This window comes from Calypte anna, chromosome W, assembly GCF_003957555.1.
Source record: "Calypte anna isolate BGI_N300 chromosome W, bCalAnn1_v1.p, whole genome shotgun sequence".
In the NCBI taxonomy this organism is placed as follows: Eukaryota; Metazoa; Chordata; class Aves; order Apodiformes; family Trochilidae; genus Calypte; species Calypte anna.
In genome coordinates this window covers 15042497-15059053 of record NC_044276.1, presented here as the reverse complement: position 1 = coordinate 15059053, position 16557 = coordinate 15042497, and the positions used below count along the sequence as shown (strand labels likewise).

Genomic DNA, 16557 nt, shown 5'->3' with positions numbered 1-16557 from the left:
TAAATCTGGGAGAGCAACCAAAGAGTTAAACTCAGTTAAACTCCAAGCAAAACCACAGAAAGCAAATGCTGAGTGATATCAGCAAAACTCTTCCCCCCCCCTCCCCAGGCTTAGGGCTGGGTACTAGATAAGGATGGTAAACAACTTTTATTTTGACATTCCCCTTTTCAGAAGCTTTGCTCTTTACCAAGTGGTTTCTGTGATGGCATTACTGAGAGGAAACACAGAAACGCCAGGAAAACTTGATGTGGAGAATCTGTCCTCATAAAATGCTTGTAAGCTCCAGCAAACAGGAAAGCTTCCCCCACCTCCTTCTTTTTTTTTTTTTTAAATTCCCTGCCCTCCAGCTTGGTTTTATTAAAAAACAAACAAACAAAAAAACAAAAAAAACCACTCTTGAATATCTCAGCAAACCAGATCCGGTGGGCTCCTTCTGCTGCCACCATGAGCAAGGCTCTTGGTCCTGCCTTGGCCAAACATGAGCCCTTGGGGTGTTTTTTTGGATGGGGAAGAGCCAGTTGGCCTGGGGAAAGAGGGTTTGAACTCCTAGGGATGCCAAGGAACACACGTTTGATGAGCAGATGGCTTTGGCAGGATAGGTTGGAGCCTGTTTGGCCGCTGACCATTGAAATGGATTTGTCAATGGTCCTCCATCACCCAGAGGGTGATGAAAATCAAATGAATTGCTCTGTGATGGCTTTTAAAAAAAATGCTGCTGGTCATAGAAGTAGGGGTCTGGGGTGAGGGATGAAGCTGCGTTCTGATGGGTGCAAACCAGTGGGGTCACTGCAGCTGTTGTGGTTGTTTTGCTGTTTTGAGGGATGATGGTGGGGAGGTGTCCCTTGTGAAGCTCCAGAGCTGCTACCAGGTAAGGAGATGAGGGTTGGAGCATCCCAACATGCTCTCAGAGCCAATACTGAGTGTGAAACAGGCAGCAAGCAGGCAGGGAGCTGCTGCTGTAATCTGAGGGGGATGCAGGTGACACAAAGAGTGTCTCCATTGTAATTGTGTTCTTGGTCATAGACTCATAGAACGGTTTGGGTTGGAAAGGACCTTAAAAATAATCTAATTCCAACCCCCTGCCATGGGCAGGGACACCTCCCACCAGCCCAGGTTGCTCCAAGCCCCATCCAACCTGACCTGAGACACTGCCAGGGATGGGGCAGCCACAGCTTCTCTGGGAAACCTGGGACAGGGGCTCAGCACCCTCACACCAAAGAATTTCTTCTTTGATGCTGGCAATCTGGCTCTGCCTTCTCCACCCAGGAAAGCCCCTGTGGAATTCTGAAATGCCTGAGGCTGCCAAAGCATTTCTTCCATTCAACCAATGTTTTTTTTGAGGACCTGCCATCTTGGCTACCTGTAATGGTCAGCACACAGGGGCTTGCACACCCTTTCAGAGCCTCTGTAGCCTCTTGAGCAAACCATTTGAGAGCAATTCCTCCTCTTTCTCCTTGTTGCATTTCCATGCTGTCCACTTGGAGCCATATTCACCCACTCTCTTGTCTCCAGGTAATGGTGCTGGTTCCCTGTGCTGCTGCAGCCAAGCATGGTCCTCAGCTTCTTCATCCATGCATACATCCCCTCCCCATATAGCAATGATGAAGCACATATATGGAGAAAGACCAAAAAAAACCATTGGGTTTGGGCACTGGTTTTACTCAGTAATTTGCTTTTTAGCCTTTTTATTCCCTTTTCCACTTAGAAATTCCTGGTACTGCAAGCAATGCTGCAGGCCAAGCAGATCAAGAGCTCCTTAGGTCTTCAGAAAAAAATATTTCTTGCCTGACTTCCCTGCTGCCAGATCTTCCCTGTTTTAGTGTGGAACCAACAAAGAAAACAGAAGCATGGGAGAGATATTCCTGGGAACCAAAGACATGTTGTCTCACTGTTCATGGAAAGTCTCATCCGTTACTGGAAGAGCTTCAGTCCCATGAGTTGGTCCTAGGCTATGGTAGATGCCCCAAAATTGCCTCTTCTTTTGTGTTAGGGAGACCCACAGTGTCCACTTACCAAGGCTGAGGGGTTTGGGTGGGGTAGATGTGTTGACCAGAAACTTTTCCATGAAGGAAAGGGTGTGCTAACAACTTCCTTTGATTTTCCAGGAGACAACAAAGACTTCCTGGTGGGAACAAGCCTCAGCAGCACGCAGATCATCAGCAAGGTGGCACCAAACACAACAGGGACCACCAGAAAGTCTACCAAGGAGGCCAAGCCCCTCACTCCTCAGGTAGGACGGGCCACCATGGCTACAGCCAGAACCGAAGATGGCACCACAACCAGAAACACTCCTCCAATGACAAAGAAACTCACAGAAATGTCAAAGAGACTGAGAATTTGAAAATTGAGGACACCGCCATCTGCACAGTGCACATTCCCATGGAGACTCCCCAAGGGCAGGAAGCTGTGGAGAAGCAGTCCCAGCAGTACCTCCAGGAGTCGGAGACCAAGAGGAAAGACATTATTCATGGAGAGAGGCCCAAGATCAATTTGCTTCAGTCTTCCAAAGACAGGCTGAAGAGGAGACTAAAAGAAAAGGTATCTATTTCTTAGGGCAAAACGGAGGGTTTTTTTGTTTTCCAAGAGTTTGGCTCTTGGCCATTCTCCATACAAAGGCTGGGGTGGGCTTAAGGGACCTTTCCATGAATGCACCCAACTTAATCTCCTGGTGTCAACGCTTCTCTTGAAGTGTCCTTCTGCTTCTTCAGGAGGTATTTTATTGACACAAAGATATGGCTCTTAGCTTGACTTCTTGGTTGAGGTTGCTACCAGGCTGAGTTCTCCAAAAAGGGCTGGGAACTCTCCCTGTTTCTTGGGGAAGGCTGGTCCACAGGTGGGTTCTCCTTCCCTAATGGTTGATCCTAATTGGCTGCCTCCTGGTCTGCAGAGCTCATCCACTTTGCAAAGTGGTTTAAAAAGAAGGCAATTTATCTCCATAATTACAGAGCTTTGACTTTTGAGGGCTGAATAGTTGGAGTCAGCTACTTAAAAGTTGATATCCATTTATCTCAGCCATGAATTGAAACACCTTTATTTTCCCCCCTTCCTTCCAACAACCCAACAATAACAAAACTATTGCATGCAAGTGACAAAGGAGAAATCCTTTTTGGAACCAATTTTCAGCTTTCTGAAGAACTTGGAGATGATATCTCCATGCTCCTTGGAGATAAACTCAGATTCTTTCTCTTGAGATTCTTTTGTCAGGGTGCAAAATTCTTCCATGAGACTATCACCAATGAGATTTCCAAAAATAACTTGAACATAGATGATTCCACTGAAGTTCATGTTGGAAATGTGCATTTACTATTTCTGGGTGTTGCTTGAGGGGGAGGAAGAGATTTTATTTTTTAGTTATTTTTATGTTCTTTAAAGCAATGGAATCACTGCAGAAACTTTCAGAAAATTCGTTTTAATGCCCACCTGGTCAATTTATAGTCTTATAAGAAAGACATCACACATGCATTCACTCTTAGGTGGGCTTAGGCAACACAGCTAATCTTCTAATGTGAGTTTTGGATGACTCCAAGTGCCAGCTGGCATTAGGGTTGTCCAAAAAAATTGCCACAGGTTTCTGTTGAAGGGCACATTTTAAGATGAAACTGGAAGATGGGGGAGGGAGCAGACAAGAAAAAGCAGGATGTGTGCCTTGGGCTGGGGAAAAGGGACAATTACATAGTTAAATGTTAAAAAGAAGTAATAAGTTACCTGGTAATGATGGGAAGTGAGAGTTTTAACAGTCAAATGATGGACAAATTAAGATTTTTTTCTACAAAAAATCTTTGCTCTTGATTTAGCTCATTAAATACGTATTTAAAAGTAGATGGGTTTGTAGATTTCTTATTTGAGCATTTGGGGAAAAAAATTGTCCATTATCACCATGTTGAAGACAACCCCAGAAATCTGTCCAGGATGCCCAAGGCCATCAAAGGTCAGAATGAAAACCAGAAATCATTAAGGCTGGAAAAGATCTCTAAGATCATCAAGTCCAACCATCAACCCAACTCCACTAGCCAACTAAACCCTGCTCAGATCGTGGCACCCTGGCTCAGGACCCTCGAGCACATCTTCTCCCTGAGTCAAGGGGGAAAACTCTGGGATTAAGGACTGTGGGAAATTACGAAGAAAAAAACCCACAAATGTTTCTGGGGCAGGATTTGTTCACTTGTGGTTTTTAATGCTGAGATGAGACCGTTGTCTCTAAAAAAAAAACGCTTCCAAAAAAAAATTGCTTCTAAAAAATTCTTTGCTTTTTCTCTGTTTGTATGTCTCTCCAATCCCCTTTTCCCTTTGCTGTCTGTGGAAGGAAAAGATCTGATATATGTTTTTTCCTTGTGTAACAGATGCCTTGTCTCTCCCTTTTCACGGACCAGGACGAAATCACGGTGGAAACCACCAATCCTGAAAAGAACAAAATGGACAAATTAATTGAAATCCTCAACAGCATGAGGAACAACAGCAGTGATGTTGACTCCAAACTCACTACCTTCATGGAGGAGGCCCAGAACTCTACCAACTCTGAGGAGATGCTGGGGGAGATAGTCAAAACCATCTATCAGAAAGCAGTGACGGACCGCAGTTTTGCTTCCATGGCAGCCAAGCTCTGTGACAAAATGGCCCTTTTCATGGTGGAAGGCACCAAATTCCGGAGTCTGCTCCTCAACATGTTGCAGGTAATGAGATAAAATTATGAGATGTTTTTGGAAATATGGTATCTCATGCCAAGGCCCATCTGATAACTGAGGGTGTTGCTTGGGGCAACTCCCGGTGAGGGGCAGCCGCATCATGGCATGAAGAGAAGTGAACTTGGAGGTTCTTTACCTCTCTTTTTGGCCAAAGTTCAGAGATACCAAGTTAAGTTGGGGTTCCTGAGTAGGCTGTTGGTTGCACCACCAAGCTGGTCTAGTGGAACGGGGGGCTGGAATTAGAGGATCTTTAAGATCCCTTCCAATCCAAACCATTTTGTGATTCTGTCGCTCAGATGAAGGACTTGGTCCTGGTTTCTGATTGCAACCCAGCAATTTGTGTCTTTGCTAATTATTCTGAGTTGTTTATTGGTGTATGCATGTTGCAAGACGAGCCTCTCTTAGGGCACGGCACTCCAAGGCCCAACAGGTGTTCCAGCAGAAGTTCACAAATAGCGCTCTGAGTTGGTTGCCCTCAGGATTGGTTAGCCTGGCTCAGTGCTACTGCTCTGGATTCAACTACCCTCTCTGCTGACTTGTTCAGGAATGAGCTGAGCCTGTGGTTCAAGCCTCACCTTTTATTGGCCCCCTAATCCTGCTCATGCGCAGTTGGGGCCTGCCCTAATCAGGCACAGGTGGGCTTAACACAAGCTCATGCCCACTACCTGGTAATTAGTGGCACCTGGTTGCCTCATTGCCTCATTTCACTACATATGCAGCACTGGTTGATGGTTCTGTTTCAAACCCATCAGTGACAGCAAAGTTACGGAGGAGAAAAAAGCAGCAATTCTGATAACTGTTCCCTGGTGATGGGGAAACAAGGTTGTCCTCAACTGCCTGTGGTCTGCTGGGGGGAGTGTGTTTTACTGTAGTGCCATCATCAAAGTGGGGGTTCCTTTCTGGAGAAGGTATCTCATGGGCCTTCATCTTTCTGCCTCTCTGGAGAGAGGGGCATTTTGAATAATAATGAAAATCAATGTTTAGCATAACCCCTGGGTGCAAGGATCTGCATCTCATGTACAGGTGGGGATTTTTTTCTGATTGATTTCTTTCCAGAGCATGGTATTATAAAGCAGGAGGAGATAAATTGCAGTCAACATCAGGCCCAAATTTAGGAGTAAGGGGCTGGAAAGGGCTTTAACCCATCTAAGCATCCCACTCCTCCCATGGTAGGTCACTTGTGTCTTCTTCTACTTGGCTAATTGATGGTAAGAAATCCAAAATGAAGTCCGGGAGTGATGGTCATTCAAAAATTAAGGATCAGGGCTGTCCTGGCTTATGGAGGACTCTTACAAGTTGCTTTCTTCTCTTGCCCCACCATTTCCACCCCTACCAGCAGATCCAGCAGCATCAAGTACAATAATAACTGGCTTCATATTCAGCTCTTCATAGCATGAATGTAGGATAAATAATACATCTGCTGTCTCTAGAGAGTTCCAAAGTGCTTTCCAGAAACACGTAGTTCAGATGTCCATTGTGGAAAGTGGGGAAGAAATGAAATGCAAAGGCTGAGCAGGATGTGCTTTGGGACTGAGTTCATGTGCAAGAGCATAGAAAAATGTGTAAAAGGGATTTGCTGAGCCCCGTCTCTCAAAATTGTGTTGATGGGGCAAAAGATGACAGATCATTACAGGTCAAAAACAAAGTGCTATGTGGAATTAAATAATTCACCATTTCCTTTTTGATAGTAAAAGATTTTGACTTCCTCCAAGCACAGGAGGTTTTTTCCCAACCAAAATAATTGGCTGCATTGATAGGAATCATGAAAGATTTTGGTCAAGCCCTAAACAGGGAATCTTTATGATGTTTTCAGGCTTGATAGCCCTGGTTGGAGGCAGAGCTTTGGATGAAGTGCAGGAGAATCATCACAGCTTCTTTGATGTGAGATAAATGGGTTGATGGTATCAATAGATGATCTATTATCAATATCAGTGGGGTATATTGGATATTATAAGGATATTATGGGGTAATGTGGATATCATATAGGCTTAATATATGGATATTGTGAGGTACTATGGGGGTCATATTGATATATTAATATAACAATAAGATATATTGATATATAGTTGATGATATAATATTACCCAGCTCCAGTCATGGCCCCTTCACCATCAGATAATTTCCATCAGCCACTTCGAGATAATTTTAAAAAAATAAAAATAAAAAAAAAAACAACACACCACCAACCAACTTGAATAAAACGATTGCTCCAGAGCTGGATTTATGTCTCTTTAGCACCTTTCAGACTAATCTGATCCCTGGATGTAAGGAGCTCAGCTTACTGGGCACTGGCGAGCTGGGGAATTACTCTGCCGGGGTGTGATAAATTGGGATCAACGTGATCCCCTTCCTGTGCTGCTGGCGCCTGAGGCCAGATCCCTCACCCCCCCATCTGCTCCCAGCAGATGCTTCTTGTTTTGTAGAGCCTTGTTTGTACCTTTCTCTCAGCACTGTGATGGCAACAGCTCAGTCCCACCAGAGGATCTCATAAATTAACCCGCTAAGCCACCCGACCAGCATCCTGGTACCCATAGACAGCATCCCTATATCCCACCAGACCTTCAAGCAGACAGCAAAAGGGTTTTCTCCCACCAAACAGTCAGTAAAGTGAATAAATTGTCTTTTTAACCTGGCTTCTCTTGTGGTTTTAGCTATTGACAAGGTGATTTTGCTGGGGAGCTTCACATGTTCACAGCTTATCTCAAGGGGCTTGGTTTGATCCCAAAAGAGATGCCAGCATGTGAATGTTGTCACACTGCAGCATCTCCCCTGTGGGCCTTGCACCATTTCAGGCTTTAATGGCATCTATTGGGAAAACTCTGAATATATCCTTCACTCTGTGGTTTTGGTCCCAAATCTTGGCTGAGTCTTGAATTTGGGTGCTGTGAACCTTTGGGAAGGGAGACATGGATGAGGGAATCATAGGGTGGGCAGCTAGTGGGGCTGGAGGAGATGCTGCCATTTGGGGTCTCAACATTTGGGTTTGATTTTCTGCTCCTTGAGTTTGGTTTGGTCTTTGGTAGAAGAGATTTGGGGGCTGCGCAAGCCCTTGGGCTGGACCTCGACTGAGTTGGTCCCAGGAATCTTGGATGGATGGAAACATTCAAGAACATCTTGGTGGACACATATATGGTTTCTTCACCCCTCTAGAAATTAATGAATTAATAAGTTGAGAGCAAGAGAGGTTTTTCCTTCTTGTAGTTGGCATGCTCAGGCTGAAATGCTTTTTTTTTTTTCTTTTTTGTTTGTTTTGGGTTTTTTTCAGTTGGGGGGGGGTGTTAAGCAACGTGCCCCAAACCCTTCACATGTAACATAAGTTGGAGTATTCCTCTGTTGAAATGGCTGTGCTCTTTATAGAGGAGCAGTGTTTGCATCTGAGTTATGCAGAGCCAAGGGTATTATTAGAGTGGACATCACTGAGGCTGTAATTGTACACTGCTCCCCTTAGCAACCACGGCCAACAGCACATCAAACAGAAGGCTGATACCTTCTTTTAATAATAATTAAAAAAAACCTCCAAACCAAACCCACCACGAAATGCACATCTCACCCCAGGGCAGCAGAGCCCATGGCCAGAGCCAGAGCATGGCCAAGTGCTTGGAAATACCTTGGTGCCCATGGAGAAGGGTTACTGCTGTTCCATACCCTATTCCATTCCCTGCTGGCTACCCTATGGGACACCCTCCTGCACACCCTGTAGAATATCCTCTGGCACATCCTATTGCACATCCTCCTGCATCCCAAGCACATCAGAAACTGTGTGACCAGCAGGAGCAGGGCAGGGATTGTCCCCCTGTGCTGGACACTGGGGAGGCTGCACCTGGAATCCTGGGCTCAGTTCTGGGCCCCTCAGGACAAGAAGGACATTGAGGGGTTGGAGTGTGTCCAGAGAAGGGCAACAGAGCTGGGGAAGGGTCTGGAGCAGAAGTCTGCCCAGGAGCAGCTGAGGGAGCTGGGGGTGTTGATCCTGGAGCAAAGGAGGCTGAGGGGAGACCTTCTGGCTCTCTGCCACCTCCTGAGAGGAGGTTGGAGCCAGGGGGGGTTGGGCTCTGCTCCCAAGGAACAAGGGATGGGACAAGAGGAACGGCCTCAAGTTGTGCCAGGGGAGGTTGAGATTGGAGCTTGGGAACAATTTCTCCCTGGAAAGGGTTGTCAGGGCCTGGCCCAGGCTGCCCAGGGCCGTGGTGGAGTCCCCATCCCTGGAGGGCTTTCAAAGGCACTTGAGACACCCATATTTGTAGCCTTGAGGTCTGCTCTGAGGACCTTCAGACCTTTTTCCCTCCCTATCTTTAAGTGAAGCCTCTCTGGTGTCTCCCAGGCAATGCCTTTTCCAAGACAAGTAGCACCACTGTGTTTTCTGTGCACAAACTGGACCATCTGTAGTGAAATTAAATTAAAAGCAGGCACAGAAAGAGGACTGATGGGTTTTGCAGTCTGTGCTGGACATGACCTACAGGTCAGATGCTCTCCAGACATGCTCAGGTTCTCCCACCTCCACCTCTGTCAAACCCCAAACCATTCCTCATTGAAGACCCAGACCTTCTCAATTCTCCAGGACCTAATGCCACAACATCTACATTCCAAGGAGGGACTCACCCTGCATTTTCCTCTTCCATCCTCCACTTGGGTTAACAACAGTTTTTTGGCCAGGTTTTTGATGAAGCCCCTCTGGAAGTGGTCACACCAACCACCCCAAACCCAGATGAGTCCACCAAAACCCCAGAAAAAGCTCACAGGGATTCAATTGATGTTTCTACCATCAGAACAAACACAGCTCAAAATCAAGGAAGGGCCATTCCTGGGGCATCAGGAGATGAAACTAAGATGATGAAGAAACCCTGCATAGGTATGTGATAAGGTGTGCAAGACGGTGTGCAACTGAGAAGTGTTCCATTGTGTGTGTAACAGGGTGTGCAATAGGGAATTCAATAGGATGTTCCATAGGGTGTGCAATAGGGAATACAATCAGATGTGCAATAGGGTGTGCAACAGGGAATGGAATTGCTGTGCAAAAAAGGTACGCAATAGGGAATGCAACAGGGTATTCCATAGGGCGTACAACAGGGTGTGCAATACAACATGCGTTATGGAACCCTATAGGGAATGCAACAGGGTATGCAATTTAGTATGCAATAGGGTGTGCACTAAGGCATTCAATAAGGTATATATCATAAGATATGCAACAGGAAATGCAACAGAAAATGTTATAGGGTATGGGTTAGAGTGTGCAACACAGTAGGCACTAGGGTTTGCCATAGGGTGTGCCACGGGGTACATACATTAGGGTATACTATAAAGTATGTAATAGGGTATGAAATAGAGTATGTAAAAGGGTATGCATAGAGTATGCAATTTGGTACTCCTTAGGGTATGCCATAGGGTATTCATTAGGGTATGTATTCTCAATGGATACTCTAATCCATAGGGTATGGATTAGAGTATGCAACACAATAGGCACTAGGGTGCACTGTATACTACAGGGTACACCATAGGGTATGCAATGGGGTATACTATAGGGTGTGCTGTAGGGTATATCATAGAATCATTAAGGTTGGAAAGGACCTCTAAGATCAAGTCCAACGAGCAACCCAACACCACCAGCCAACTAAACCCTGTCTTCAAGTGCTACATCCACATATTTTTTTTAACACCTCCAGCGATGGTGACTCTGTACCACTACCTGGTATAAATCCATTCTCTTTAAACCTAAAAGAAGTTCACCCAGTAAAGGCACCTCCAGATTATCTACAGCCCAAGGCACCCCCAGATTAGTCATTCAGTTCCCATTTAAAAATACATCCAAACTGATGAAAGATCATTTGCTCACTACCCTGACATCACCACCTAAACATGGTGCAAGCCAACCCACAGGTTATTTATATAGGACTCCACGAGGCGTTTCCAGAGCAAATCAAGTTCACCAGGCAGGGCAGTGACCCAGCTGTCTGGTTACAAAGGTCTTCAGCCTACTCAAAGCTTTTCATTGGTAGTGTTGAGGGCTAGAGGTCAGGGCACAGCTCCATCAGATGTGCCCCAGGGATACAGGACATGGGTTTTGTTCTCTGTTGAGCTGCTCTTCACCTCTCCCACACACTTGGTCTACCTCATCCAGGCTGCAAACCCTTTGGAGAAGTGGTTGAGTTGCTCTCCACATTCTCCATGCCCAATGTGATGGGCCCCAGGTCGTCCTGGGAGCATGGCTCACGTGGCCAGGTGAATCACAACTATGTCTCCCTTGACCAAATTACCTAAATGACAGCAAAGGTCTCCTCAAACATGAGCATCCCAAGGGATGTGGAACACCTCTGCATGGATGGTGTTTGTATTTTGTCCAGCTGTCCATACCATGGTCAAACAGAATCACAGAATATTTAGGTTGGAAGAGACCTCCAAGATCATCCAGTCCAAACTTTGACTAACACCACAGTCAACTACTAAACCTTCTGTCTGATGGCCAAATTTAAGGACAAAGCTCCCTGTGCCACCTTTCTCCTGCTCACCATGACACTGGTGTAGCATCTCCCTGCAGGGCCAAAGCAGTGGGTATCTCAGGATGCTTAAGGAGAGCCCTGGTGCTGCAAGTCCAACCACCATGAAGATTCAGGTCCTGGTGAGCCCAACTTGCCTCTAGGCAACCATGGTCCACAAAATGTAATCCCCACACCTGACAAAGTGCTTTTCCTAATTTGTTGAAGGAATCCTTATCACCCCTACTTTTGCAGAGTACATGCAAAGCATTTCCTTTTGCTCCCAGGGAGTTGCTTCATGGGTACTCCTGAAATTTGGCCCAACCTGAGGTTGCAAATGGAACAAAATCATTCCTTCTGTGGTATCACATTCTGAGTTACAACGTTCATGTTGACCTCTGAATCCATCCCATATTCCATCCCCTGTTCCTGTCCTTCCTCATCTAAATCTGCACAAGGTTTTTTGGTGACTTGGTGAAGTTGGGAGAGGACCTCAATCTCTTTTCATTTCTAGGGGTCTTTTTCTTCATCTGTGAAGTTGGGTGCAGAGCATTCAGTGATGTCTCTGCTGGGTGGCATCACCCACTGGGTGCCATAGGATGAAAAAAGGAAGGTGCTGGGTGGTGGCATCTCTTCCTGCCCAGTTTCCATCCCAGGTCTGATGTGTATAATTTGGTTTGGTGGCTGTTTTATGGAAATTTGGTTGGTTGGTTTGATGGTTTGGGTTTTTTTTTACAGAAAATACATTTTTAAAGAGAAAATGTTGAGTTGGTTTGCTCTTTGCCAGGTTGTGGAGCAGGGTGTGGAATCAGGGGAGGAGGAGAGTTTCCTGTAGTGGCTTTTCTTCTTTTCCAGTAATCTGGGACCACAGAGCCCATATGGTTGTTCGGAGCTGCTAGGAATTTCCCAGCATTCCATAGGGATCCCAAAACATGGCTCAGCTCCCCAGGTCTATCACCATGGACCATCCCATGCAGGACAGGGGGACATCCAGGCTGGGAGGGGCAGGGTGGCTCGGGGGCTGGAGCCAGGTGGGATGCTGTGTGAGATGCAGGAGACAGCTCAGTGCCAAAGGATGGAAAGATCTTGGGGCATCAAGGAAGAGCTCTGGGGTTCAAAGGGTGTTTTTTGTCCCAGAGCAGAGGTGGCTGGGGGGTGACCTTAAGGGTGGCAAGTCTGGAGGTCCCCATGGGTGCAGACAAGGGGCACAAGGTGCTCTCATTTGTTTTTTTTTTTATTTCTTAGTAGTCAAGAGGTCATTTCTCTTCAATTTTTTTTTAAATAAAATTCAAATGAAAACTCCACAACTAGTAATTCCCTAACCCTGGGGTGATAACCTGAGCTGGCAAATCACTTTCTCCTCCACCACTCCCCTGAGACTGGCTGGAGAATGAAAGGATGAACTCCAAAAACACCCCAAGAAGAGTCTGAAAAAACCCAACAGGATTTGGCTGCAGGTTGATTTTGGAGTCGCAGACAGAGTTGGGGCAATTGCTTTAGAGAAATGGGTGGAGAGAGGAGTTAGTCACCACAGGTTGGTTAATAAGTGCCTGATTTATTGGATAAGTATTTTTCCTGGGTATGCAAATATATTCAATGGTTTGTTGGGGTTTTTTTCTCTCCTTTTATAATGAAACCTCAGACTGGATCCTGTCTCTGTGTCTGGAGCTGTGTCATGAAAATAATTGTATTATAATAATAATAATTGCTTGGCTTTTTTTTTTACCTGCTGCTTTACTTATTTTTGCTATAATAATAATAATAATAAAAAGAAATTTAAAAAAGAACTCCTGTGTGCTGGCCAGGACATAATAGTGAACTTTGCTGTGGTCACTTTTATATCTCCCCAGCTTTGCAGAGTGGAGGTTGGAGCCTTGGTTGTGGCAGCAAAGCCCTTTGTCTGGGCTAGAAGGAATAAACTGAGATGAAAAAGATGGAAGGTGATTTATTTAGATGCTGGGTTTCAAATGTTGTGCAACCCATGGTGGGAGCACACGGTGTGGAGAACAAACTTGTCCTGTTCTTTCATTTCCCCCCACCCTGCTTGCTTAGTGCCCGCTGATTTTTAATACCAAGGAGAGGTTGCTATGGAGACAGACAAGCAAAGTCTCCTGGGACATACTGCAAGGACCTCTGCAGCATCACTGAAAAGCCCAGGGACAACCTTTTGGCATGGAGGGTGATGACTCTCATGCCATCCTCTAGGAAGGTTTTTATTTGCTTTCCTAGGTTGCTCCTTGCTCTTTGTCCCAACACACACATCCCTTTTCCCATCCTGCCTTTGGGCAACCCCTGTGGTTTGTTTTTTTCTCCCCAGCTGGAGGACTGGTGGGGAGGCAGCCATCTCCCTGCAAGCTTCCTCCTGGTGGTGCTCCATAAATCACGTCATTCGGATAATCCTTGGTCATGGCAACCACCAGTTCAGGAGCAAGGTGATCTTTTAATGCCAAGCTTGGGCTATTCTGCTCTTTTTGTGTTTGGGCAAGGAGACAGACTGCTGTCATTTTGCAAGACCCCATGGAGCAGCCAGACCTTTTGGGTGTGTCCTGATGGACACTGGATCTGCTGCAGATATCATAGAATCATCATACAATGGGTTGGGTTGGAAGGGACCTTAAAGATTATCCAGTTCTAACACTCTGCATGGTTCCAACCTCCCACCAGCCCAGGTTGCTCCAAGCCCCATCCAACCTGACCTGAGACACTGCCAGGGATGGGGTAGCCACAGCTTCTCTGGGAAACCTGGGACAGGGGCTCAGCACCCTCAAATTAAAGAATATCCTCCTCATGTCCAACCTCAATCTCCCCTCTTCAAGTTTTAACCCATTGCCCCTTGTCTTCTCTCTACACCCACGTGTCCAAAGCACTCCCCCAACTTTCTTGTAGCCCCTTCAGATATTGGAAAGTTGCTCTAAGGTCACCTGGGAGCCTTCTCTTCTCCAGGCTGAACAACCCCAATCCCTCAGCCTGGCTTCCCAGGGAGGTGCTCAGCCCTCTGAGCATTTGAGTGCTTCTCCTCTGGACACCTTCCAGGAGCTCTGTGTCCTTCACAGTCCTTCAGGTAACAGAATGAACAGGCAGGTCTGCCTGGACCACTAAGCCCAGCCTGGCCACCAGCATTCATTGCATTTATTTTGCACTTCATTTAACCTCTTCGTTGCTGCTTTGTTTCAACCTTGGTTGGAAAACAGTCCCCGTGTGTGTGTGAGGGGGAGGGCAGGACATGGGGACAAGCCATGACAGTTATTACAAGGCTTGGTGCTCTTTCTCCAGTACCTGATGGCTTTGCTGTATTGAAATTCCAGCCACCATCTGCGTTGAGTAACCTCCCTGTTGTTGCTAGAGTCAGTCTGTCTGTCTTTCTCCCCACCACCACCACCACCCTTGAGTTTTCATTTCCTCCTCACTCTCTCTCCAGACAGCCCCTGCCTCTCCCTGGATGATGTGGTTTTGCCGATGCAACCCTCTTGTCTCTGTCCCTCTTGCAGAAGGATTTCACCATGCGGGAGGAGTTGCAGCAGCGGGACGTGGAGCGCTGGTTGGGGTTCATCACCTTCCTCTGTGAAGTCTTTGGCACCATGAGGAGCAGCACTGGTGAACCCTTCCGAGTTCTCGTCTGCCCCATTTATACCTGCCTCAGGGAGGTAAATACCTTCAAACTTTGCTTTTACCACCCAAGGAGAAGGTCCACCTATACCTTCAAGCCATCGCGGTACGGTGCTAAGGTACCCGTGATCCTTTGGGATGTTTGCTTTAGGATTCCTAGAGGTTTCCTGCATATTGGCTTGCTGTTCATTAAAAGCACATGGGTTGGTGCTTTTGGTCCTTCAAGCAGGACCCCGTTGCCTGAGGGTTTGCCAAGCCCAACGTTGCAAAAATCCACCCCTCAAAAGGGCTTAAATTGCTTCATAAAAGTAAATGAAGCCACCTGAAGAAGACAGACAGGCAAAGGGGAAGAAAAGGGGAAAGAGATGAGGTCCCATATGTCCATTTTCCTCTACCTAGTACAGCAGAAACCCAACCCTGACACCAGCTTTGGGGACATTTCAGAACCTGAGCTCCTGATGGGCTCATTTCAGAGCCTGAGCTCCCCGTGGTCTGGAAGTGGCAGAAACCTCTGTGAGGACAAACAGAACAGGCAACTCGAGTGTTAAAGTAGAGCAGAAGAACATCTTTGTTGGCAATAAGGATGGTGGGATAGAGTCTACCTTCAGCAAGTTTGCTGATGACACCAAGCTGTGTGGTGTGGTCAGCACACTAGAGGGAAGGGAGTCCTTGACAGGCAGGAGAGGTGGATCCATGCAAACTTCATGAAGTTCAACAAGGCCAAGTGTGAGGTCCTGGGTCAGGGCAATCCCCAGCACAAATCCAGGTTGGTTGAGAGAAGCCCTGAGGAGGACTTGGAGTAGTTGGGTAAGGAGAAACTCAACATATGCTGCCAGCCCAGAAGCCACCCCTGTCCTGGGCTGCATCCTCAGCAGTGTGGCCAACAGGGTCAGGGAGGGGATTGTCCCCCTCTGATCCACTCTGGGGAGACCCCCCTGCAGTGCTGGGTTGAGTTCTGGGGTCCCCAACACCAGATGGACATGGGACTGTTGGAGTGAGTCCAGAGGAGGCCATGGAGATGCTGGGAGGGCTGGAGCAGCTCTGGAGCCAGGCTGAGAGAGTTGGGGTTGTTCAGCCTGGAGAAGAGAAGGCTCCAGGGAGACCTTAGAGAACCTTCAAGTGCCTGAAGGGGCTCCAGGAAAGCTGGGGAGGGACTTTGGACAAGGGCATGGAGGGATGGGATGAGGGGGAATGGTTTCAAGGTGAAAAAGGAGAGATTTAGGTTGGACATGAGGAAGAAATTCTTTGTTGTGAGGCTGCTGAGCCCCTGTCCCAGGTTTCCCAGAGAAGCTGTGGCTGCCCCATCCCTGGCAGTGTCTCAGGTCAGGTTGGATGGGGCTTGGAGCAACCTGGGCTGGTGGGAGGTGTCCCTGCCCATGGCAGGGGGTTGGAACTGGATGATCTCCAATGTTCTTTCCGACCCAAACTCTTCTGGTTGGGACTCTAGGGATTGTAAGAGAGGGCTTTCCCCCATCCTGTTTTCAAGATGGTTTTGTCTCCTGCTGTTGCTCATAGAAGACTGTCAGAAAATAGGCTTGGAGTTGTGAATCTCAAATTGTCAGTAGTGCTTCTGTCAGGCCATAAATAACTCACTGTAAAATAAGTTCTCCACTAGACCTTGAGCAAGGGAAGGATGGAGGAACTGCTGGCAATGACATTTTTTACACTCATGTTTTCTATGAATGCAAATACATCATAAACATTTTGTCTTCACAGTCATGTTGTGGGTAGGGTTCACAGACAGTGACTGTGGAAGTGAGAAAGAGTTGGGGCATGGTGACGTGGCACACAGATCCAGGGGA

The 16557-nt window shown here is 46.9% G+C and overlaps 1 protein-coding gene across 2 annotated transcripts in view; it reads left to right on the top strand.

Moving 5' to 3' along the window:
- Window positions 1–16557, top strand: part of LOC103539149 (CBP80/20-dependent translation initiation factor) — a 145897-nt gene that overhangs the window by 106592 nt on the left and 22748 nt on the right. For both annotated transcript variants that reach the window (XM_030468389.1, XM_030468390.1), the window contains 3 exons: window positions 2106–2538; window positions 4371–4670; window positions 14638–14793. In XM_030468389.1, coding sequence (XP_030324249.1) covers window positions 2106–2538; window positions 4371–4670; window positions 14638–14793 — 889 coding nt within the window. The remainder of the gene's footprint in view (window positions 1–2105; window positions 2539–4370; window positions 4671–14637; window positions 14794–16557) is intronic.